We start from the raw sequence: 23839 nt of genomic DNA on the forward strand, positions 1-23839 counted from the left end.
CGGGTGGTGCACCCCCAACCCCCTGCCTCAACTCTCTTCTCTGGGGAGGAGCCATCACCCTCTGGAATCACAGGCTGGTAGCCCCAGAGCCCCTCAAAGAGGGGGCTTGGACCAGGCTCATGTGCCAAAGAGAAACCATGGGTCTGGGGAGGGGACCTGTGCAGCGGGTAGGGGCCAGCAGCTGAGGAAGAGGCAGGGTCTAGAGAGAGAGGCAGGTGGGGAAGTCTGTGTCCCGGGTGAAGGGAGGCATAGCCCAAGGGCGAGAGTCCACGCCCTCTCCGATCAATGCAGCCAGGTACCCACAGCCAGGCACAGGTTACCCACGCGAGTCAGACAGCCATGGGGTGGAGACCTAGGACCTGAGTTCCATGTGGCGCATCTGGGAGTCCTCTCCAGCACTGTCCCTGGGCTGGTCTAGAACAACCAGTGCCAGCCGAGGAGACTGTTGGAACTCGGGAACGGGGGCTCTGCTCCCAGCTGGGTCTAGCAAAGGTGACAGGACCTTAGCCTGGCCAAATACCCCTATACCAGGCCACTCTCAGAGCCTTTGCTGGGGCACCGTGGGCCTGGGAAGGGCCCCGCACCTGCAGAGATGCCCCCCGACCCCTGCCAGGCCCAAGGCCGCTTATTGCTCTCTGGTGCGGTTTATCCTCCACTTTGAGGTGATCTCCAAGGCATTCAGAATCCTGGCTGACATCCCCTGGCCACCCCGAATTCTCCAGCCTCACCATCATGCGCTGTGTCCTCAGGGAATGTAAATCAATTTAAGTATTAGTCTCAGCGAAATGGAATGGGGGAAGGCGACGGTGCTGGAGAAAAAAAGAAATCGCATAATGCCTTCTACAGTCCAACAGGAGCGGCTTAGGAGTTATCTGTGTTTCCCAGAGCAGGAGAGGGACCCGTTTGATCCCCCCAGAACAGCCCGGGCAGATAGGCCTAGGAGGGATGCCTATGGACATCTTTCAGATAAGGAAACTGAGGCAGAGGGGTTAAGCGCTTCGCTTCACTGAAGGGCCCTGGGAGACCATGGAGTCCAATCCCCCGGTTTGTAAGCGGGGAGATGGGCCCACAGGGGAGAGCTGGCTTCATAGTCCGGCAGCGCAAGAGGCAGGAGAGAGGCCCCCTGCGGTGACCAGAGGGTCTGAATTCCCAAGGGGACCCAGGCCCAGGCTGGGTGGGCCTAATGCTGGCGTTCTCTTCAGCCCTGATCAAACCTCCTATGGACTTGGGGCTTCCTTCGAGGGACACTCTGCGTTTTCATCCATTCAAGGGGACATGGATGGGGAAGGTGGAGATGGAGACAGAGGAAGAGGAGGGAGGGGAGGGACAGAGAAGGGTCTGGAATGAATTGGAACAAACAGCCCTGGAATCCTATAGCCCTTCCTGAGTCTGATAGAATCGACTTTTGACTTATCTTTGGATTATCTGATTCCCCTGGCTGGTTGATCAAGAATCAGCTGCAGATAAGGTGGGGCTTCCCCGGGGAGAGCAGGGCCTGGAGAGCGGTGTGTGCAGGCCCTGAAGTCCGCACGCTCCAGGGGGAGAATCCTACGAGGTGGATATCCACTCGGGTGGCTCCAGGGTAGGGGCAAGTCTGGGCTGCATCCAGGCCAGGTCACGGAAGGGGCCCAGTCACCCCGAGACCTGTGTCCGGGATGCGGGGTGGGGCGAGGGGGGCCCATATGTGTCCTTCCCTCACTGTGTCCCCAAACTCGGCTTTGCTGGTCTGGGGGAAGCTGCAGTGCGGCCCGCTCCCCCTCCCACCAGCCAGCAGGAGGAGAGAGCTTGCCTGACCCAGTTTTCTCCACATTGCCTGAGAGGGAGGGAGGGAGGGAGGCTGGAAGCCTTCTCTCTGCCTCTGCCCCTGGTGTGGGGCCGGCTTGGGGAGGGGGACGTCCCTCTGCGGACATTCGCTCTGTCCCCTGATCCCAGGTGGCCCCTGGGGACCCAGGGGGAAATGCAGGGAGGAGCACGGAGAACCCCTCCCTAGTTCTGCCAGCCCCACTCCAGCCGGCCTCCTCCAGGGTCCCTGACGGTGGGGTGGGGAGGGTGAGAGGCAGGAGAAAATCAGCAAATAAGAGCATCTTCACTCCAGCATTTCCTGAGGACACTTGTCCCCGTCTTTGAGGGGCAGGCTTAGAGCTATGCAAATCTCAGGCAGAAAGACACCCAGCCGCCTGCGGGAAAGTTCCAGGAGGGCTCCATCTTTAACCCCCGTCACCGGCCCAAGCCCGCTGACTGGGGTGGTTAAAAGCCCATGGCTGTTGGCTGGGAGAGGAGGTTCATGGAAAGCAGAGTGAAAGGGAAAGCTGTGGGACTCTGGAGCCAAGAGCCTCTCATACAGCAATCACCAGCTAGCCAAAAGGAAGCAGCGAGGTGAAAGGACTTGACCAAGGACACACAGCAGTTAGAGACAGCTGAAGCCTGAGCCCTGATTTCTAAACAGCATAATGCATCTGTATCACCTTAAATGAGGGAGTGACACAAGGGACATGGAGAGAGGCGGGGGGCGAGGGACTTAGAGAAGGGAAACTAGTGTTGTTAAGGACCAGCCCTGGCTCCAGGCTTTACATACTTTCCTGACCTTCATCCCACCCTTAGGTACTATGAACCCATTTTACAGATGCGAAAATTGAGGGTCACCTGCTAATAAGTAGCTGCCTTGAGACGTGGGCCCAGGAATGTCTGACCCCCAAGATGGGCTCTTTTCCCTACCGTGTTGAGCTTGCAGCCTCTCCTTTGCAGAGGGCCTGACTTAGAGTGACTTGCCCTTTGGGCCAGTGCTTCTTTCCCGCCGTGGAGACTACCCAGAGGTTCTGCTTCTCGGGCCTGAGCATCCAGGGATGGTGATGGCCTGCAGTTGCTAAAGCAGGTGCTCCGAATGCCAGCCCTGCCAGCTACACCTGTGGGGCTCTGGGCACATTCCCGGACCTCCCTGAGGTTCGGTTCTTTTATCTGTAAAATGGAGATAATAATGGCCGCCTCTCAGGTTGTTGTGCGGGGGCGCAGATGAGGCATCTCAAGCTCCCCTTGCAGATATTGGCACATAGGTGCTCACTAAGAGGCAGCTCTTACCCCCCAAGCCCCGCCACACCAGATGTGCACAGAGGACATGCTAGATGCCAGGCACCATGCTGGGGGAACAGGGTAATTATTAAGCTGGGGCCAGTCCTCCGATGGGAGGAATGACTTTGCAGCATGGACCTTGAATGCCATCATGGCTCCTACAGGAGACAAGGGTCAGGTCATCATCACAAAAGCCCTGTGGGACCGAAATCATTATTACCCCATTTTACAGAGGAGGAAGCGGAGGCTCAGGGAGGTGAGGGGACTTGCCCAGGGACACACAGCTCCTAAGTGGCACAGCTGGGATTTTGAGGCCTGCCAGCCTCGAGCCCACCTCTTAACTATCCCACTGTGCCAGCAACCAAGGATGTCTGGCACTTGGAACAGCTTGTGCTCTGGGAGTTCAGAATATTACTTTTTGGCCAAGAGGGTGAGAGGAAGGCTTCAGGGAAGAGAACTTAAACTGGGCCTTCAAGGAGAGGGGAAGAGAGAAAGGGCATTCAGGCAGAGGGACCCATGTGAGCTGTGTGCTGGGGGCTGAGCGTGGACCAGTGTAGCTGGGTCAGGCTGCGCTTGAGGAGCTGGGGAGAGGTTACAGGGGCCTGATGCCCTCTTGTCTCCTGTTTTACAGTGAATTTGCTGGACACATCGACCATCCACGGGGACTGGGGCTGGCTCACGTATCCGGCTCATGGTGTAAGTGACGGGCAGTGGGGACAATGTCATCCCCCTGTGAGCGGAGAGAGGCTGCCACTCAGAGTCTGCATGAGATCGATCAAAAGGAAGCAGAGGCCCAGAGAGGTCAAGAGACTTACCCAAGGGCACACAGCAGTTAGTGCTGCTGATCTCTTAACAGTTTAGTGCATACAGACCCTTGAGATTACAGAACCAACCCTGGCAACAGATCCCTGATTCTTCAAGTCTGAGGCCCTAGATCCAGGGATCCCCATGGCTGCATCCTACAGATTCATGAGGTGCCAGGCCGGGACTAAAGAAGGCCAGCCAGGCCTTCCTGCCTTCTGGGTTGCTCCCTCCCTCCCAGCTGCCCTGGCCTCACCAGTCCTCCGACCTCTGGAGTCTCTGCTTGTCTGTCTCCCCAAGTGGCCAGGTTCCCAGGCCTCCATGGTGACTCTGGACTCGGCCTTCATGTTGCTGTGGGTAATGTGCTCACAGGCTGTGCCTCCATCCTCCTGGGGAGGAGCTGCAGTGAGCAGGCTGCACTGCCCCGTCCCTCTGCGTCTCTTCTCTGAATCCTGCGGGGGCAGGGCAGTAGAATAGGAGTGAGCCCACGAGCCTGGTGAGATCCCGGCTCTGCCCTTGACAAGCAGGTGGCCTTGGGTCACCACTTCACCTCTCTGAGTCTCAGTTTCCCCATCTATAGAAAGGGACAAGCCTGTGACGACCTCCTAGGTCTGCAGCAGGGCGAGAGCAGATGACACAGTCTTGGCACTGAGTCTGGCACAGGGTGAACCCTCAATGAACGTAGGCTTTTATAATGATCTTTAGCATTGTTACTCACGTGTATTATCGCACACAGTTACCGTCACATGAACTTCCTCTCACCAGGGTGCTCAGAAACACACACATGCACACACACGCGTGCGCGTACACACACATGCACACATCCCTGCCACGGACACAAGCACATGGTGCATACCTGAGTTCTGTCATGTCCACGTTCAGCTTCTATGGCTGTGAGGACAGAGGGATAATAATATTAATAATGATGATGATAATGCCACCAACAGTTAACACTTATGAAGGGCCTTTCTTGACTTTGGGTAGAGTTTTCATCTGGGCCTTTTGTGGGGGGCCTGTGGTTGGAAGTCTAGACATGGCCCCTCTCCTCTCTCTCTGGGGGTCTGGTCACCAGGCAGCAGTGAGCTGAGCCTGTTATCAACCCTCATGCACCGGGCTCCCGGGAGCTGGGGGCGGGCCACATGGCCCTGGCTCTCCAGGTCCCTGAGCCTGGAGAAAGCCCTCATCACCTGAGCCAGCACCACTGCCCGAGGACAGAGGCCAGGTGCTTGGGGGTATCCCTTTACCTCGCAGCGTGTCAGTCCCCCGCTCTGTAAAACGCTCCTTGGTGTGGCTGTCTTCCCCGCGTGAGTGTGGTGTGGAAGGCTTTGGTGCATGAGCTGGCCCGCGTGTCAGGGTTCCACCCGTGAGGAGACGGGTCCTGGTTCCTCCCTCACTGCATGGTGGTTGGCTGAGTTGGCATTCCCCTGAGTCCCAGCAGCTAGGAGGGCACGCCTGGGCCCTGGCTGGCTCCGGGGTGTCTTTATCCCGCCCAGAGCATCGGACTTGGTGTTTAGGGTAGCGAGGAATTGTCAGGGTTTTCGGCAGGTGGGGAGCATGGCTGGCCTCGTGTTTTGGACGCTCACACTGGCAGTGTCAGGTGAGTTTTCGTGCAGGGCACTATAAAGCATAGCTCAGCATTCTGGCATTGCATTCGCGAGTTAGAACAAATCAGGCAACTTCACTGAGCTCTGAGCAGGTCACAGGCATGATCTCATCACTCCCCACAACCAATCCTTGAGGTGGGTGCAGCCGCTGCACTTCACAGGTGAGGAAGCTGAGGCTCAGCGCAGTGAGGAGTAATTTGCCCATCATCAGGCAGGTTCCAGCTGATCGCAAGCCGGGACTTAAACTTGGGTCTCTCTGAGCCCAGAGCCTGTGGTGAGTCCCTTATGCCACCTTTGAACTGCAGGCAGTAAGGCCCACTCTGTGACCGTTTCATGAGATGGGGAGGCAAGCCTGCACTCTCTGCTGAGCCAGGGACCACCTGCCACCGTCAGGGGGCCTGGAGACTGGGGCTTCTCGGAGAGGAGGGAAGGCTGGAATGACATGCCTGATTCCCAAACTCTAGACTTTGAACCTGTGCCAGGCTAGCAGGTGAAGCCTGCAGAGTTCCACATCCAGGAGGTCTGTGGAAGGGCCTGGGAATCTTCTGTTTAATAAGCTTTCCAGGGAGCCAGGCATGGTGGCCCACACCTGTAAGTGTAGCATTTTAGGAGCCTTGCTTGCGACCAGGAGTTCGAGACCAGCCTGGGCAACATAGTGAGATGCTTTCTGTACAAAGATATTAAAATTAGTTGGGTGTGGTGGTGTGCGCTTGTGGTCCCAGCTACTCAGGAGGCTGAGGTAGGAGGATTGCTTGAGCCTGGGAGGTCGAGGCTCCAGTGAGTCACTGTACTCCAGCCTGGGTGACAGAGAGAGATCTTGTCTCAAAAAATAAAAATAAAAAACAATCAGCTTTCCAGGTGATTCTCCTGCCCAGCTGGGAGGGGGAACCTCTGGAGATAGTCCTTGAGGTTCTATCCGTCCCTCTGACTCTGGAGTCCATTCAGTAGCTTGAGGACAAGGGTCACCCAGGGCAGTTTCCAGCCTCAGAAATGTTACACGATTGTCAGACAGGTGCAGAACCTGAAGGGCCAGGGCGCTGGGTCCTGAAGAACGGGGGCTCCGCCTCCTGTAGTCAGTGTGATTCAGGCAGATCACTTACTTCGTCTCCACCTCCTCATTTATAACATGGGGACAATCTTAGAACTGCTCCGTGCAGTGCCACCAATGGGATGATACATGAAAAGGCCGTTTTACCAACGAGAAACTGAAAGCTCTCAGAGGCGAAGTAATTCTGCGAAGACGGGGAGGTCTGGCCCAGACCCTCTGCTCTTCATCAGGCTGCGTCCTTCCCTCTGCTCCCGGGAACTTCCGCACGCTGGGGCTGGGACGTGCTCCGCCTGCTCTGGCTAATTAACATGGACTAACAAATGCTGCTTTAGGTAACCGGGCAGGTTAATTTCCATTGCACCCCCTGGAGTAGACAGAAGGAGCAGGCATTCGCTACCCTATTTTACAGAAGAGAAGCCCAAGCCTCAGAGAAGGGATGTGCCTCAGCAAGCGCTGCACAGCTGGTTCACTGCATTCTGATCTGGGAGGAGGACAGAGTTGGGGGACCAGTGTGCCAGAGTCAGTTTTTGGGCTTGAGAAGCAGTGGAGATGGGAGTGGCACCCAGCATGGGGTGGGGGTGCCCCAGGCAGAGAACAGTGCTGATTCTGCCCTTGCACCAGACCTCCCGGAGTCTGTGCCACTCTGGGCATCTGCAGCAGCTCCTGGGGGTTGGCAGGGCTAGGCCAGACCATTGGCCCCGGTGGGGCAGCTGTAGTAGACTCAGATTGAGCCGATTAATTTATCCGGGTCCCTGGCAGGAAACAGACAGGGAGCAGCTGGCTGGCTCTTTGGTGCTCCATTAATTGTGACAATGACTTTAACCCCAGATGTGATGCTGTGCTGCCTGGAGCCTCTGACAGCAGAGCGGGGTGTGGAGCAGGGGTCCTTCTTGGGTTGGGGAGACTTGGAAGCATAAACTCTTTCAGGTGAGGCTTGCACTTCCTGGGACCCCTTTGGAAACAGGAAATCTTCCCACATGGTCCCTGGAGGCAGGTGCGGTGGGCTGTGAAGATGCTGCCAGTTCAGTATCATATTCGGGCCATTCGTCAAGTGCCTTCCTGTGCCAGGCCTGAGCTAAGCACTTTGCAGAAAGTTTCCCACTGCATCCTCTCAAACCTAGCTGAAGTGGGGCCTACTTGAGTCCCATTTTACAGCTGTGGGCACTGAGGATCAAGACGAGACTAGATGGAGGGGCTTGGGATGGGCAGGAAAAGACTTGAGATGCCCATGACCTTCTCTCTAGCACTTGTGGAATAAGCCCAGAACTCCACAGGTTCTCAGAGCATCTGGTCATGAAGCCCCCCTCCCCCTTTAAGCAGTAGGCTCTCTCGTTCAAGGACAATTGAAGAAGGTCAAGGTGTTGCATGTGTGAAGGAACCAGGACAGGGGCCCAGAGACCAACCCTTCCTCTGTCCTCGTCCTCCAGCTCCTCCTTGGAGCCCTCATGAGTCCCTGAAGTCAGCTCAACAAGGACTGCTCCTGGCCAGCTGGTGCTCAGCAACTGAGGAAGTTAGGGCTGTCCCCTTCCCTGTCTTCTGTAGACCTCCACCCTTGCAAGAGGGTGCTGCTTCATTGCAGTGCCAGGTTGACAGGTAAACTACAGATGCCCACACCCAGCAGGGCTGGGGAGGGGCCTGGGAGTCTTACCCACCTGAATTCCCTTGGCTTATCACCCGGCACTGCCTGGTCTGGTGGACCCGGGGCACTTGGGACAAGGAGTGTTTGTGGTATCTTTCTTTCTTGCTTGCTTATTCTGATGAAATACACATAATGTAAAGTTTACCGTGTTAACCCTTTTTAAATGCACAGCTCGGTGATATGTAGTGCATTCACATTGCTGTGTGGCCATCACCACCGCCACTGCCAGGACTCCTTTCATCCTGCAAAATGGAAACTCCGCACACTTAAACAGTCACTGCCCCCTCCCTGCCAGCCCCTGGCAGCCAGCGTTCTACTTTCTGTCTCTCTCAATCTGACTAGGTACTGCATAGACGTGGAATCCTAATGATATTTGTTCTTTGTTTCTAGCTTATTTCATTTGGCATGTCTTTAAGGTGTATCAGAATTTCCTTCCCTTTCAAGGCTAATACTCTGTGATAGGTATATACCACATTTTGCTTATCTACTGGTTCATTGACGTACGCTTGGGTTCCTTCCACATTTTGGCTATTGTGAATAATGCCGCTATGAATAGGGGTGTACAAATATCTTTTTGAGACCCTGCTTTCAATTCTTTGGGATATATACCCAGAAATGGGATTGCCAGATCATATGGTAATTCTATTTTAAACACTTTGAGAAGCTGCCATACTGTTTTCCACAGCAGCTGCACTATTTTACAGTCCCACCCGTAATGCACATGGTTCTAATTTCTCCACATCCTTGCCAACACTTATTATTATCTTTTTTTTTTTTTGAGAGGGAGTCTCGCTCTGTTGCCCAGGCTCGAGTACAGTGGTGCGATCTTGGCTCACTGCAACCCGTCTTCCAGGTTAAAGTGAATCTCCTGCCGCAGCCTCCCGAGTAGCTGGGATTATAGGCACGCGCCACTGCATCTGGCTAATTTTTGTACTTTTAGTAGAGATGGAGTTTCTCCATGTTGGCCAGGCTGGTCTTGAACTCCTGACTTCAGGTGATCCACCTGCTTCGGCCTCCCAGGGTGCTGGGATTATAGGTGTGAGCCACCGTATCCAGCCTTATTATTATTATTTTTTATAACAGTCATCCTAATGTGTATGAAGTGGTATCTCATTGTGGTTTTGGTTTGTATTTCCCTAATGATTAGCGATGTTGAGCATCTTTTCATTTGGCCATCTGAATATTTTCTTTAGAGAAATGTCTGTCCACGTCCTTTGCCCATTTTCTAATCAGACTGTTTCTTTTCTGTTGTTGTTGAGTTGTGGGAATTCTTTATGTATTCTGGATATTAATCCCTTATCAGCTACATGATTTGCATATAGCTTCCCCCATTTCATGGGTTACCTTTTCAGTTTGTTGAGAGTGTCTGGTTTATTTTGAAATCACTGATGCCCAGCCAGCAGGCAGCACAGAAGCAATTACACTCAACTTTCTCACATCCTGGGATTCCCTTGAGTGGGACCCAGGCCAGCCCAGGGAAACAGCAAGAAGAGCAGGGTGGAGGGAGTCTGTGGATCAGGCAGTCACTCAATAAGCAGCAGTGCAGGAGAGGCTGCTGAAGGATTTGAGGTGGGGACAAGGCATAATCTGGTTCGTATATTAGAAAGATCCCTCTGGCAACTGATATGGAAATTGGACTTACTGACTTCACCAGGCAAGTCCTCCCACTCTAAGAAAGATAGGAGGAGCCATAGAGAAATGAGGGCAGAGCTTTGGCATCAGGCAGGCCCGATTCCCGTCCAGCCGTTGCTCGATAATGACATGACCTCACACATGTGGCTCACAGGTCAGAGCTTCTACTTCCTCATCTCAAGAGTTAGTAAATAACACTTCCCCTGAAGATTGTGGCCCTCTGCGAGATCACGTCTTCAGAGGGCCTGGCATCTGGTAGCTATGACAGTCCACCAGCAGGCCAGCTCCTTTGTCTTTTTTTTCCCAGCGTCCCCAGCACAAAACACAGGGTCACTGGCAAAAGAAGGTGAGGCGCTGGCTGTGCTTCAGTGGCTGTGTTCTCTCTGCCCACAGTGGGACTCCATCAACGAGGTGGACGAGTCCTTCCAGCCCATCCACACGTACCAGGTGTGCAATGTCATGAGCCCCAACCAGAACAACTGGCTGCGCACGAGCTGGGTCCCCCGCGACGGCGCCCGGCGCGTCTATGCCGAGATCAAGTTTACCCTGCGCGACTGCAACAGCATGCCCGGCGTGCTGGGCACCTGCAAGGAGACCTTCAACCTCTACTACCTGGAGTCGGACCGCGACCTGGGGGCCAGCACACAAGAAAGCCAGTTCCTCAAAATCGACACCATTGCGGCCGACGAGAGCTTCACAGGTGCCGACCTTGGTGTGCGGCGTCTCAAGCTCAACACGGAGGTGCGCGGTGTGGGTCCCCTCAGCAAGCGCGGCTTCTACCTGGCCTTCCAGGACATCGGTGCCTGCCTGGCCATCCTCTCTCTCCGCATCTACTATAAGAAGTGCCCCGCCATGGTGCGCAATCTGGCTGCCTTCTCGGAGGCAGTGACGGGGGCTGACTCTTCCTCACTGGTGGAGGTGCGGGGCCAGTGCGTGCGGCACTCGGAGGAGCGGGACACGCCCAAGATGTACTGCAGTGCGGAGGGCGAGTGGCTGGTGCCCATCGGCAAATGTGTGTGCAGTGCCGGCTACGAGGAGCGGCGGGATGCCTGTGTGGGTGAGCGCGCCATGGCCTGGGCATGGGTCAGCCGGCAGCGGCACTTGGTCTGGGCAGGGCTGCCAGGGTGTGAGGGGGGACGTTAGAGCCCACAGGCACCTGGGTGGCCCACACAGCCCCTGGGAAGATGGATAAACCTCCAGTGTTCCTACATCAGCAAATATGCCAGGCCACCTGTGTCCGTGTGTTGGGGAAGGACGTGGAAGCAAGAAGGGGGAGGGGAGAGGGAGGGAAACAGACTTCAGCCAGGCGGTGCCTTCTGTCGGGGGTACCAGCTAAAGGCACCTGTGCAATTGGGTATGCTATGGGATTCCTACTCGGATTAGGGAACGATACCGTGGGCTAACTCAGGTCAGACATAGTTCTAAGCACTTTGCGAGTGTTAACTCATTGAATCCTGGCCACTGCGTTATGACATAGGAACTGCTATTGTCCTGGTTTTATAGATGAGGAGACTGAGACACAGAGAGGCAAAGCAACTTGCCCAAGGTCATGCAGCTGGGGATGGCAGAGCTGGGATTTCAACTCAGAAGTCTGGTTCCAGAGCTGGTGCTCGAAACCACTGAACTTCTAACCTGTAGAGTAGAGGGAAGTGGGACCCAGGCCCTGGGTGAATGAGCACAGTGAGGGGTATAAAGCCAGGGGCACCCGGGGAGTACAGTCTGGGTTGGGCCTGTCCCTGGGGCCCTGAAAAGGCTGCTTCTGTTCAGGGGGAGCTTATCAGCGACCTGTGCTAGAAGACAGGCAAGGGCCTTGTGGAGGAAGACAGTGAGCAGAGAGCCCCTGGGCCATGACTTAGGGTGGCACCTGTACCCATAGGTGTGCTGCTGGGTTCCTGCGTCGGACCAGGAGCAGGGCATGCAGACGGGGGAGCCTAGGCCCAGGTGGTGTGAGTGTATGTATGCGTGTGTGCAAGTGTGCATATGCATGTGTGGGTACGTGTGTGCATGTGTACGTGAGTGTATGTACACGTGTGTACGTGTGCACAAATGTGTATGCATGTGTGTGTGCATGTGTGCGTGAGTGTATGTATGCATGTGTGTACATTTGTGCATGAGTGTATGCATGCATGTGTGTGCACGTGTGTGTATGCATGTGTGCATGAGTGTATGTGTTCCTGTGAGCATGAGTGTACGTGTGCGTGTGTGCATGTGTGTGCGAGTGTATGTGTGCATGTGTGCAAGGGTATCTGTGCATGTGTGTGTCTATGTGTGTGTGTGCATATGTGCACGATGGCCCTTGAGTGTGTGCATGTGCGCGTGAGTGTATGTGCGCATGTGCGCGTGAGTGTATGTGCACGTGTGTGTGTACACGCGTGAGTGTATGTATGCCTGTGTGCGTGTGCATGAGTGTATGTGTGCGTGTGCACGTGTGTGTGCATATGTGTGCAGTGTGTGCACATATTTGTGCAGTGTGTGTGCATGTGCATGACTGTGTGCATGTGTGTGCATGTGTGTGTGCATGTGTGTGTGCATGTGTGTGTGCATGTTTGTGTGCATGTGTGCATGAGTTTGTGTGCATGTGTGTGTGTATGTGCGAGTGTATGTGTGCATGTGTGCGTGATTGTATGTGTGTGTGCATGTGTGCATGAGTAATGTGTGACTTTGTGCATGTGTGCACACGTGTGCATGAGTGTGTGTGTGCATGTGAGTGTATGCATGAGTGCATGTGTGTGCATGTGTGCATCAGTGTGTATGTGTGTGCATATGTGCGTGAGTGTATGTATGCATGTGTGTGCATGTGCGCTTGAGTGTATGCATGCATGTGTGCATGAGTGTGTGCATGTGTGCACACGTGCGTGTGGGTGTATGTGTGCATGTGTGCATGAGTGTATGTGTGCATGTGTGCGTGTGTGTGCATGTGTGTGTGCACGTGTGTGTGCATGTGGGGGAGTCTGTTCAGCTGGGCACCCCAAGAGCAGGGAACACTAAGCAAGCTTGTGTGGACAAACAGCAGGTGCCCAGCTGCTCCTGGTCTTGGCTCAGCTTCTCTCTGTTGTTTTCTTTGGTCTCACCAGTGGCTGGGCACATAGTGGCTCAGCTCCCGGGGCACAGCAAAGCCTGGCTTTTGAGATCGTTGGATCTCAAAAGAGGAGACAGAGGAGGTAAAAGGGAGGGGGATGTTCCTATGCAGGGATCAGAGAGACAAGAGCCTGTCCCCAGATACCCTTAGTGACAACTGGAACGGGGCCCTTGTCAGCCGCTGGGAATATGCTCCTAGCCTTTTGCTGCTACTACACAGGCCCTGGGACCACAGTGAGAGGGATCTTTAGTCCTCATCACCCATCCCTCTGCCCCCAGCAGGCAGGCAGGAAAGGCCCCTAAGCACTAACAGGACTGGGCATGACATAGGCTGACAGCCTCAGGTAATAACAGGTGGGGATGGAATCCAGCTGGCTCCATTTAGGAGCCATCTTGCCCAGAGATCTCTGGGGCCAGGATCTTCCCTGCAGCCACCAGGCCCTTTCCAGCCCTTCCCAGAGGCTCGATGGTTCTCTCTTTCTTTCTTTTCTTCTTTTATTTCTTTTTTCTTTCTTTTCTTTCTTTCTCCTTCCTTCCTTCCTCCCTCTCTCCCTCCCTCCCTGCCTTTTTTTTTTGGAGATGGAGTTTTCACTTTTGTTGCCCAGGCCGGAAGTGCAATGGTGTGACCTCAACTCTCTGCAACCTCCGCCTCCCGGGTTCAAACAATTCTCCTGCCTCAGCCTCCCGAGTAGCCAGTATTACAGGCACCCACCACCAAGCCCAACTTATTTTTGTATTTTTAGTAAAGACGGGGTTTCACCATGTTGGCCAGGCTGATCTCAAACTCCTGACCTCAAGTGATCCGCCTGCCTCGGCCTCCCAAAGCGCTGGGATTACAGGTGTGAGCCACCGCCTCCAACCCACTATCTGGTTTTCTTAAGAAATTTTGTTTCACATCCCCAATTTCTGAGTCTTCTCCTGTCCTGAGCTCTAAACCCCAAAGCACCTTCTGTGGCGTTTGCCCATTTCTGAATTTGTTCTGCCCTCTGCAGCCTGATTTGCCAGGCTCCCCAGGCCACAAGCCTCTCATGGTTACTGTCACAGACAGCCCCGTATGGCTCAGCTTTGCACTGGGGAAGAAAAACAACCAACACCCCTATTGCCTTCACAGCTTATAGTGGGGTGCATCACATAGCAGCTCATTTGCTCATTGCAGCAAGGCAGGTATCACAATTCCATTTTACAGATGGGGAAGCTGAGGTGTAAGAGGTAGTGTCACCTGCTTAGGCCTCACAGCTGGTGAGAGCTGGAGCTGGAGCCTGAAGACAGGTCTGTATTGCTCTGAGCCAGATACAGGCTTTTAGCATCTCCCTGGCTGCTTTGCCCGCCAGAGCTGCTCCAAACATCCCCTCATTCTGATGGGAATAATGAAGGACCTTAGTGATGATTTTTCGTCTTTGATGTTATACAGTTATCCATTCTGCTGAGCATCTACTGTGTCCCGGCATTGGTGATACAGGTACGGGGAGTCCCTGCCTCTGGGGACTTAGCAGTTTCCTATCCTTACAACAGTCCTCTAAGCTAAGTATTATAGTCCCATTTTACAGATAAGAAAAACTGAGGCCCCTCAACTTAAGTAGCAGAGTACTGATCTGATCCCAGGTTGCCTGATTCCAGCACCTTCAATGGCTTCCTTTGTGCACAGCGCCCTCTGCGAAGCCCCACTTCCCTCCTCCGTGGGGTAGCGTTCGGATGAATGGTTAGTAACTGGTACAGCATAAGTCATAACAATCTGGCTGGTTGGCTGGTGCATATGCACTCAGGGTCGGCCACCATCCCCACCTCTGGATTTAGCCAGCGAGTACAAATACGCCAATCATTTGTCCCGGGTGCACTGAGCCACATTTGTCTGTAGGAAGGAGACCTGCCCTCCTGTCTTTGGGGTCACGACCTCAGTTGGAGGCCTCAGGTAACGCCGCAGTCTTCTTGTGGCAGAGGAAGGAAGCAGAGCCCAGAGAGGGAATGTATCTTGCCCAATTTTCACAGCACATCAGGGGTGGGGCTCTGAGTGGAAACCCCAGGGCCTGAGTGGCAGGACCTCATGGGGGCTGGGAGAGGCCAAGGCCACTCCTATTTCCTGGCGCTGCTGCCACATTAATAACAAATAAAAAGAAATGCCAAAGCGGAGTTAGGGAATTGCAGCATATTTTGAATTTTACATTTAAATCATAATACAACATAATTATGCCAGTTTCAAGATAATTACAGGTTTTATAAAAAATATTAATTCATAGTGCACTGCAGGCAGTGAGATTTGGGAACGGAAAGCCTGTTTTAAGTCGCACAAGGAAAGACATTTCTCAGCCCCGTTGGTGGCTTCTGTAGCTGCATAACTTCATTTGGGAAGGGCAGCACGGGTCCCAAACCAAGGCCCTTCACAAGTGGTAACCAGGTCCAAGAGCCCCGCCTCGTCCCCCTTTCCACCCCTGGAGAAGCCCTTGACCTCTTTGGAGCTGCCCGGCTCCTTAGTGGATGGCCTGGGGCAAAGGAGGGGCTGGGAACAGAGTAGGGTACTTTTCCTGGGATACTTGAGATGTTTTCTGCAAGCTGGGGCTGCCCCTGCCCAGCCTGAGGGAGTCTTCAGGAGATCTGCTGAGGTCCATGGGGCCTCTGCCTGGTTTGAGGACATCCTGATCCCTTTTGGGCAATTCTCTCAGCAAGCAGTTAAGGAGAGGAAGGGCGTGGAGTCAGGGGTCTCAGCTCACCCAGCCCTGACTCCTTGTCCTTCTAGTGACAGGAGCAGGGTTCGAGAGCCTGAGACCCACAGTAGCGGCCAGGCCCCCTTCTACAGCTGCCATCCCTGCCTCGGATTTTGCCCTCAGAGGTACCCTCAGAAGGTGGCCAGACAGTACTTGATTTTGCAGAAGAAGACAGTATAGCCTGGGATAAGGGATCCACCAGGTCACATGGCTCTTTAGAGGTCTTGCTTAGATTGCACTCAGGCCTCAGAGACCCATGGAAAAATGTCAGAGCGATGTGGGGCTCGTCCAGTTTACCACTGGGGAATTGGAGGCCCAGAGAAGTGAAGTGACTAGCCCAAGGGCACACAGTGAGGGGTGGTTGATAGAATCTCACATCTCCCGACTCCTTGACCAGAGGAAGTTCCCCAAACTCCACAACTCTGGATCCAGTGACCTCCCCACACCAGGCTGTACTTCCCAGCACCCCCCTGCACCCCGGTTCACCCCAGAAAGGGGAAGGGCCTCTCAGCACATCACCCAACAGGGCAGCAGCCCAGAGTCTGAAGTCCTGGTTGCCGTCCTTCCTGTCACCTGGACGCAGAATATAAATCACCCTTCGCGGCCCTAATCATCTTTCTATAAATATCAGAGTCTCATTTCGGAGGGGGAGCGGGAACGGCGAGCTCTTTTGCCTTCCTGACTGTGTTTAAAATCTGATTTAGAATTAATTTCCTTTGGTTGTCCACCGGCGGACACCTTATTTGTCAAATCTCCGGCTCTTTGCGGGGGAGAGCAGAGAGGTGGCCGGGGCCACAGGCAGCTGCTGGCCTGACAGGCGGCCTGGGCAAGGTGCCCTCGGCAGGGGCAGGAGCCCCTCCTGGCTTGCGGCCCGACACCCGGGCACACGCGGGCTCCGGAAGCACCCCGGGTCGACAGGCAGGGCCGGGCCCCAGCCCAGAGCTGCTCCATCTGTCTCAGCCATTAATTCCCGGCCCAGCCTCCAGGTCTCTGGGCTCCCTGAGGCCTGGTGATTAGTATTCTTATTAAAGATTATTTTATTTTCATTGCGTGGATTAATCTGGCCTTGACACGTTATAGCCATATGGGTATTAGCCGAGCGTGTGAGAACTGCCGACTGGTGAGCCACAGCGGCGCAGCTATCTCTCAGCTCTGGGATGGTGCTGCGAAGACAGGGGGAAAGGCCATAGCTCCAGAGGCTCCCCGGCCTGGCTGCACGGCCTGGCTCTGCTGGGAACCTGGGGCAAGGCACTCAGGCTCCCTGAGCCTCTGTTTCCTCTTCTGTCGAACAATTGTAAGAATTCCAGCTACATCAAATTGTTATAACAACAAGTGCCAGGCACTGCCCTGGCATCAATTTGTGTGTCTTCACTCATGTCATCCTTGCCATCTCCCTCTAAGGCGGGTGGAGTTATGATCTCCACCTTACAGACTAGGAAACTGACTTCCAGCAACTTGCCCAATGGCACCGAGCTCAGATAAAGGGGGTTAGGCAAGGACGGGAACCCAGGCACTGCTCCCGAGTTTCTGCTCAGGCCTGACAAGGACCAAGTGGGCCCTGGAAAGGGTCAGAGACTTGCAGGACCAGCTGTGGTTCTGGCTTCCCTCAGGCCCCGCATCACCCCATGAGGCTTTGTTTGTCCGTCTCCCAATGCCCTGGAAGCTCCCTAAGAGCAGGCCCAGCTCTTACTTCTCTTGGGTCCATAGTAGAAGCTCAGTAAATTTGGAGAAAGGAATAAATGAGGGAGGGAAGAAGCAAACGGTCTCCGAGGTGTTAATCATTGTGGACTGGATCATTGCAGTGAGGATTACTGTTATTCAGCTCAACAACAGGTTCAACAAATATTTGCTGACAAAATGCAAAGCCCTCTTCTGATGATGCCACCCCCAGTGGCCCCCGGGGCTCAGAAGGAGCCTGCGCCCCAGGCTGTGCCCCAGGACTGAGCCTCCCGGGGGGCTTCTAGGAAGAGGAGGCGAGATCACAGTGTGTCAATCAAGACTCCCTGGGACTCCCAGGTCCCAGCCTTGAGCTCAGCCCCCAGGCAGGCCGGAGCCCTCTGGGGGTCCTTTGGAGGGGAGGGAAAGATGTCACAACACTGGGAGGTATTTTCCCGCACCCTGCCACTTACAAGCCCTTTCTGGCTCTGCAGCCTTCTAGAGTGTGAAGCAACTTCAGGGCGTTACCATTTCTCCTGACTCCAGGTTTTCTCTCAAGTTTGTAGAATTGTACAAATGAACCTGGTTTTAGCTTTTGTAATAAAGAGATACGATCAACATCCAGAGAAGAAATGCTCTGCAGTGGCGTGATGTCTTTGTAAATGAAGCTTCTCTCAGGCACTAAGTTTTCCAGAACAGGACCTAGTGGAGAGAGAACCACAGTGAACTTCCTGGTGGTCCCTGTTGCAAAGGACTTCAGCTCCATGGACGCACCTGGGAGCTGCCTGGCTGGGTGGCATTTGGTCTCCCTGAACCTCTAGGGTTTCTGCCCGGAGCAGGTAGTGGTGGGATCCACTCAATTTGAAAACTCCTGCCTGGAGTTTAACAGCATCTGCCCAGGGCTAGCACTGGACCAGGTTCTGGGACATTGAGATGAATAAGGGAGTCCTACTCTGTTTGCAAGGATCTGCCCACGAGGGCCTCTCAGTCTAGAAAGAGAGTCAGACCCAGACAAGCGAGTACAGCCATAGTGTTGCAGGTGGTGAGGCCAAGCAGGGGCTGCAGGAGCAGGGCGGGGAATGGTCCTTTCTCTCTCTCTGTGTGTGTGTGTGTGTGTGTGTGTGTGTGTGTGTGTGTGTGTGTCTAGAGTTCCAGAAGGGACAGTCAAAATTAATCTTAAACGAGGAGCTCAGTAGGTGGACAAAGGAGAAAAGGCATTGCAGGAAGAGGGCACAGCATGTGCAAAGGGCCTGAGGCAGGAATCAGTCGGCTGGGTGTGGGGATCAGCCAGTGCTTTAGTTTGGCCTAAGGATGGGGGTGAGGGGCAGCACTAAAGGAGGCTGCAAGTGGGTTTTGGCCGGGCAGGGAGGGATTTGAACACCAGGTTTCATTGTGTAAGCCCTGGGGAGCCTGTGAGGCGTGAAATAGGCAGTGACTGTCTGAGATGTGCATTTTGGAGACTCCCTCAACCGAGGGTGTCCCCCTCCCTACACAGTGGACTTGTTCTTATTCTTTAGGCCACAACTCAAATATCATCTCCTCCTCTGGGAAGTAGCTCCTCCCACCATTTACCCTTCCTTCTCCTTAGCCCCCTCTTCTCTCCCTCCCTCCTAGCAGTGATCACAGCTGAGAGCCAGTGGCTCTGGTTCACAGCCCCCGGAGGCCCAAACAGGCCTGGTCCAGAGTCGTGCTCATGAACAGTGGTTGACTGAAAGCATGATCATGCAGGCAGCTGTGGGGTGGAGGCAGGGCTGGAGGCTGAGTCTGAAGGCTGCTGTGGGTGAGAGATGAGGTAGGGTGTGGCAGAGGCTGGAGAGAGGGTCAGTCCCAGCCACAGTGACAGTGACAGTGACAGTGACAGTGGGGGCCCGGGAGGGGAGGAGCCTGCACTTCTTGGATAGTCACCCTCCCACGGGGAGCTTGTAAAACAGATCCCCAGGTACTGGCCCTGGCTCTTCTAACTCAGCTGTCTGTGGTAGGGCCAGGAATCTGTACTTTTACAGAGGTGGCTCCGTGTCTGCCCGTGTTTGGGAGCGATGGGTCTTACCACGTGTCCTCGCCTTTCTAGTCGCATTGCCAGCAACCCCGTCCCTGGCCGGCTTCCTCATCCCACCCAAGTCACTCCCAGGGCATTTGATCCTCAGCCCCATGGCCCTGGCCCCTAGGCTGGTGTCCCACGTAAGGACCAGTGTCCCATAAAGGACAGAAGGACAGCATCTCCACCCCTAAAGCTGGAGACAGGGCCTGGGGGAGGGATCAGAGGAGGGCGGGAGAATTTGGAGACGCTCGGGGTGGGGCTGACTTTGAGGCTGGGACTCCCATGTCAGGGTCTTCACTTCAGCTCTGCCCTGACTGGCTGTGGAAGACACAGGCCCCCTCTGCACTTCAGTTCTGCCACGTGCAAATGAGGGCGGCACTGGGCAGTGCTGAAGGTCTGCACCTCCGTCCCTCTGGGGGACCGCCAGGAAGCTGCAGGCCCCAGTGCGAGCTGTCCCCAAGGCCTGCCAGGGTGACCCTGCTGGCTCACGTGCAGCCACCTTCTCCTCCACAGCTTGTGAACTGGGCTTCTACAAGTCAGCCCCTGGGGACCAGCTGTGTGCCCGCTGCCCTCTCCACAGCCACTCCGCAGCTCCAGCCGCCCAAGCCTGCCACTGTGACCTCAGCTACTACCGCGCAGCCCTGGACCCACCGTCCTCAGCCTGCACCCGTGAGTACCACTCCCAGATGCCAGCACCCTTGAGCCCAAGACTGGGCCGGGCCACCAGTTCTCTGCTGGTGGGCAGGGGCAGGTGGCTCTCTTGGGCTAGAGGTCAGACTGGGGTCGGGGGGTGACTCTGACCCCTCCACGGTGGCCTACACCTCTCTGGGCTCCCCACCTCTGCCATGTGTCACCTACACTGGAGGGCAGAATGGAGCTGGCCTCACTTCCTTCACCACACTGAGCAGTTTTTGTCATCTTTTGATCTAGCGGCGATGCCGACGTCCTGGGGGCCAGGTGGGCAAGCCAGGGTGCTGGCCTGTGCGGAGAGGGTGAGGGTTAGAGCAGCAACCCCTCCATCACCATCATCTTTGATGAACTTGTTGGAACTACTGAATGCTGAGAGCTGCCTTAAGTGTGTATGGTGTGTGTGCATGTGTGTGCACACATGGAGTTTGCATGTCTAATTCTGTGTGTGCCCTGGGCCCCCTGCAAGGATTGTGTGGCTGCATGTGTCTGTGTGGGCAGCTGCTCTTACAGATGACGCCTGTATCGTGTTTGGATGCCTGCGTGTAAATGTGTGGTGTGTAGTTGAGCTCACATATATAAAAGATTCATCACATATATTAAGGATTCTTAGGAGGAGGGGCGTGTGTGTGTGTGTAGGTGTATGTACATCTGGGTACCTGAAAGGGACTCAGAAGTCCTTGTAAAGCTTGAACGAGGGTGTCTTGTGAGCTCAGCACGTGTGTGTGCGCATGTGCACACCTGGCTCTGCAAGGGTGCCTGTGCCTGGAGAGGGTGTGGCTGCATGTGCACCAGCCCTGCGGACCCAAAGGTATGGGAGGGATTCTGCGCCCATGCCTGCAGGGCCGCGTGACTGTCCTACCTTCTGCTGATGCAGTGCCTGGGTTCTCTCCTCTCATCTGTCCTGACGGGCCACTCATACTCCCATTCCAGGCCTGGGGAGGGACCACAGCCTGCTCAGCCCAGCCCAGTTGCCAACCCTGGGCCCTTGTGTTAGGGCAAGAGGTGCTTCAGACTGTTCTGATTTTGCTCTGAATCTACCCAAGCACCGACGCCCATCTCCCCCTCCCATACATCCATCACCACCCAGCCCCAGACTCCCTGCACATGGCAGGCGAGGGCCCAGGTGCATTCATGCCTACATGCTTGTGCACGTACACACAGACACACACACACACCCTCCCTCCACTGCCCTGCCCAGATCTGTGCATTTTCCCCATGTGGGACCTGTTGGGGCAGAAAAGGTGGCCGGGTGACAGGGTGACAGCGTGGGCTCCTCAGGCAAGGCGAGTCTGGCCCCAGGTCATGGACACTTGCGTGGAGCTGGCTGGACTCTGGTTTCTTTCCACACCCACAGTTCAGTGCCTTTAGATTCTGGAAAGCTTAAGACTATAAAGGCTGATCTTTTAGTATTCTATACCCTTCAGATGTTAAAATTCTCTTCTCTTCAGATTGTAAGATTCTGATTCCAAGATCTTACAATTCTGTTTTCTGAAGATCTAAGATTCTCTGCCTGGGATTCTGAAAACTAGAATTCTGAGGCCAGGGGCCCCCACAGACCCCCATGCTCTCCTCACTCAAACCCCCACCCCAGCCCCTCATGCCCCAGCCCCACGTCCTGGTCTGCTCGACCAAGGGGCCACCCCTCTCTCTCCAGAGTCTTTGTGCTGCCCAGACAGAGGCTCCCATGCCCGGGGTTGGGGAGGCGTTGCTTGGTACACACAGCCATGGGGATATGCAGTGGGCTTCTGGGGACCTCCACTTAATCCTACAGTGCGTGCTCAGTGGCGTTTTATATCAGATCCAGCTCAGAAGGGTCAAGGAATGAATGTGGCTGCAAATGCCTGGGTCACTTACACACGGGGTGGCTGCTATGGGCGCCCCCGGGACTGTGTGGTCTCTCTCCCGCTCTGGGTGGGCGCTGGGACGCCCAGACCCTGGGATCACGGTGGTCCTGATGGGCGGGGGGGATGGGGTCCCAGGGTTCTGTGCCCAGACTCTGACATTGTGGTCCCAGTCTGATGGCAGAGACACAAACTCTGCTGTTGGGGAGGCTCCAGGGGATGGAGTAGATGTGACCCTATCCTTAAGGAGCCCTAAATATGGTGGGGAGCCCTTCCCTTGGGGAGCCCCAAGTCTGACGATAGGAAGACAGGACGGCCCAAATAAATAACCACTGCCCCACCTGTCATCCTCTGCCCTCAGGGCCACCCTCGGCACCAGTGAACCTCATCTCCAGTGTGAATGGGACATCGGTGACTCTGGAGTGGGCCCCTCCCCTGGACCCAGGTGGCCGCAGTGACGTCACCTACAACGCCGTGTGCCGCCGCTGCCCCTGGGCCCTGAGCCGCTGCGAGGCATGTGGGAGCGGCACCCGCTTTGTGCCCCAGCAGACAAGCCTGGTGCAGGCCAGCCTGCTGGTGGCCAACCTGCTGGCCCACATGAACTACTCCTTCTGGATCGAGGCCGTCAATGGCGTGTCTGACCTGAGCCCCGAGCCCCGCCGGGCCGCTGTGGTCAACATCACCACGAACCAGGCAGGTAGGCGGAGAAGCTCCGGCCCGTAGCTTTCCGGTCCCCCAGCTTCCCCTGCCCCAGGCCCATCCAGGGATCAGAGCTCTGCTGGGACGTGCTGTGGGCCTTCAGGCAAGTGCCTCTCTGGCCCTGCCCTTCTCACCAGGACCCAGAGCTGGAGGCTCTTCATTGCCTTTAGAAAAGTGGAACATGTTCTATCAGTAACAGAAATCCCAAAAGCTCAGAGGCAGGCTAGTGTGGCTGTCGAAAGCCTAGGTTCCAGAATTTTCCCTCTCTGCGCCTCTGTTTCCTCCCTGGTGCAATGGGAATAATAGTACCTGCCCGAGGTCCTCTCAGGAGGCTTAAATGAGAGGAATGAAATTGCTTAGCCCAGCACCTGGCCCATGGTAAATGCTCAATAAATGTCATTAAAAAATAAAATCACTCTGATGATCATTTTCCAGAACAGCTGCTACAGCTGCCCCTGGGATAGACTTGGCTTCACTGGCTTGGACCACAGTCATTTATCCATCAGTTTCTGGCCAGCTGGTGGGCAGAATTCACCCCAGAACCTCTTTCTTCCCAAACTCTGGAGGATCCTGCCTGTTAAGTGACAGGCTGGCTCAACAGCCCGCCCAGGGCAGCTTGCTATTACCAGCCACCCTCACCTGTGCCCAGGACCCTCAGGCCCCCACCCACCATCTCCTCCCAAAACCACGCAGCCCTGGCCCCACAGACACTATGACTACCATGTCACAGAGGAAGAAACTGAGGTCTGGAGAGCCACCCAGGGCCACCTGACATAGGAAGTGGCAGAGGCAGGGCTCAAACCCAGGTCTGTGTCATTCCCAAGTGAAGCAGGTCCCCCCAACTCTGAATCCAGGGCATGCTGTTCCCTGGCGCCAGGGCCTCACCCCTTCAGAAGATTCCCTCATTCTTAGCCCTTGTGGAGCACCCACTAATTGCCAAGTGTGGTGCCAGGTGCTGGCAACACAGAAAGCGACCTATGTGCCCCGTGGTAGAGCCCAGCCCTCGCCCACCTGTCTCTAGGCACCTGAGGCCCCTGGCAGGCTGGTCCCAATGGAGGGGAGAGCAAGAGAAGCCCACAGCATTCAGGCAGCCTCCAGGAAGCCCCAATATTAAAGAGGAAACTGGACCCTGCCTTGAACCTGCCTTCCCTTCCAGCCACCAGACCGTTTCGCTTCCCCTAAGACCCGCTCTGTCCGCGCCTGGTGTATCTACTGCCTCTCCCCTGTGGGCCTTCTCTGCATCTTTCCTCCCCTCTCCACGGAAGTCAGCAGCGCCGCATGGCCACATCCATGGGCTCCCCTCCCCCTTTCATTTCCTCCTCCTGGGAACACTTTTCTCTTGCTCCTG

The 23839-nt window shown here is 55.2% G+C and overlaps 1 protein-coding gene across 1 annotated transcript in view; it reads left to right on the forward strand.

Moving 5' to 3' along the window:
* Positions 1 to 368: 368 nt before the first annotated feature.
* Positions 369 to 23839, forward strand: part of EPHA8 (EPH receptor A8) — a 35065-nt gene continuing 11594 nt past the window's right edge. Inside the window, exons 1-5 of the mRNA XM_011966590.1 lie at positions 369 to 444; positions 3698 to 3762; positions 10184 to 10847; positions 19775 to 19930; positions 22154 to 22489. Coding sequence (XP_011821980.1) covers positions 369 to 444; positions 3698 to 3762; positions 10184 to 10847; positions 19775 to 19930; positions 22154 to 22489 — 1297 coding nt within the window. The remainder of the gene's footprint in view (positions 445 to 3697; positions 3763 to 10183; positions 10848 to 19774; positions 19931 to 22153; positions 22490 to 23839) is intronic.

This window comes from Mandrillus leucophaeus, unplaced genomic scaffold, assembly GCF_000951045.1.
Source record: "Mandrillus leucophaeus isolate KB7577 unplaced genomic scaffold, Mleu.le_1.0 Scaffold765, whole genome shotgun sequence".
NCBI lineage: Eukaryota > Metazoa > Chordata > Mammalia > Primates > Cercopithecidae > Mandrillus > Mandrillus leucophaeus.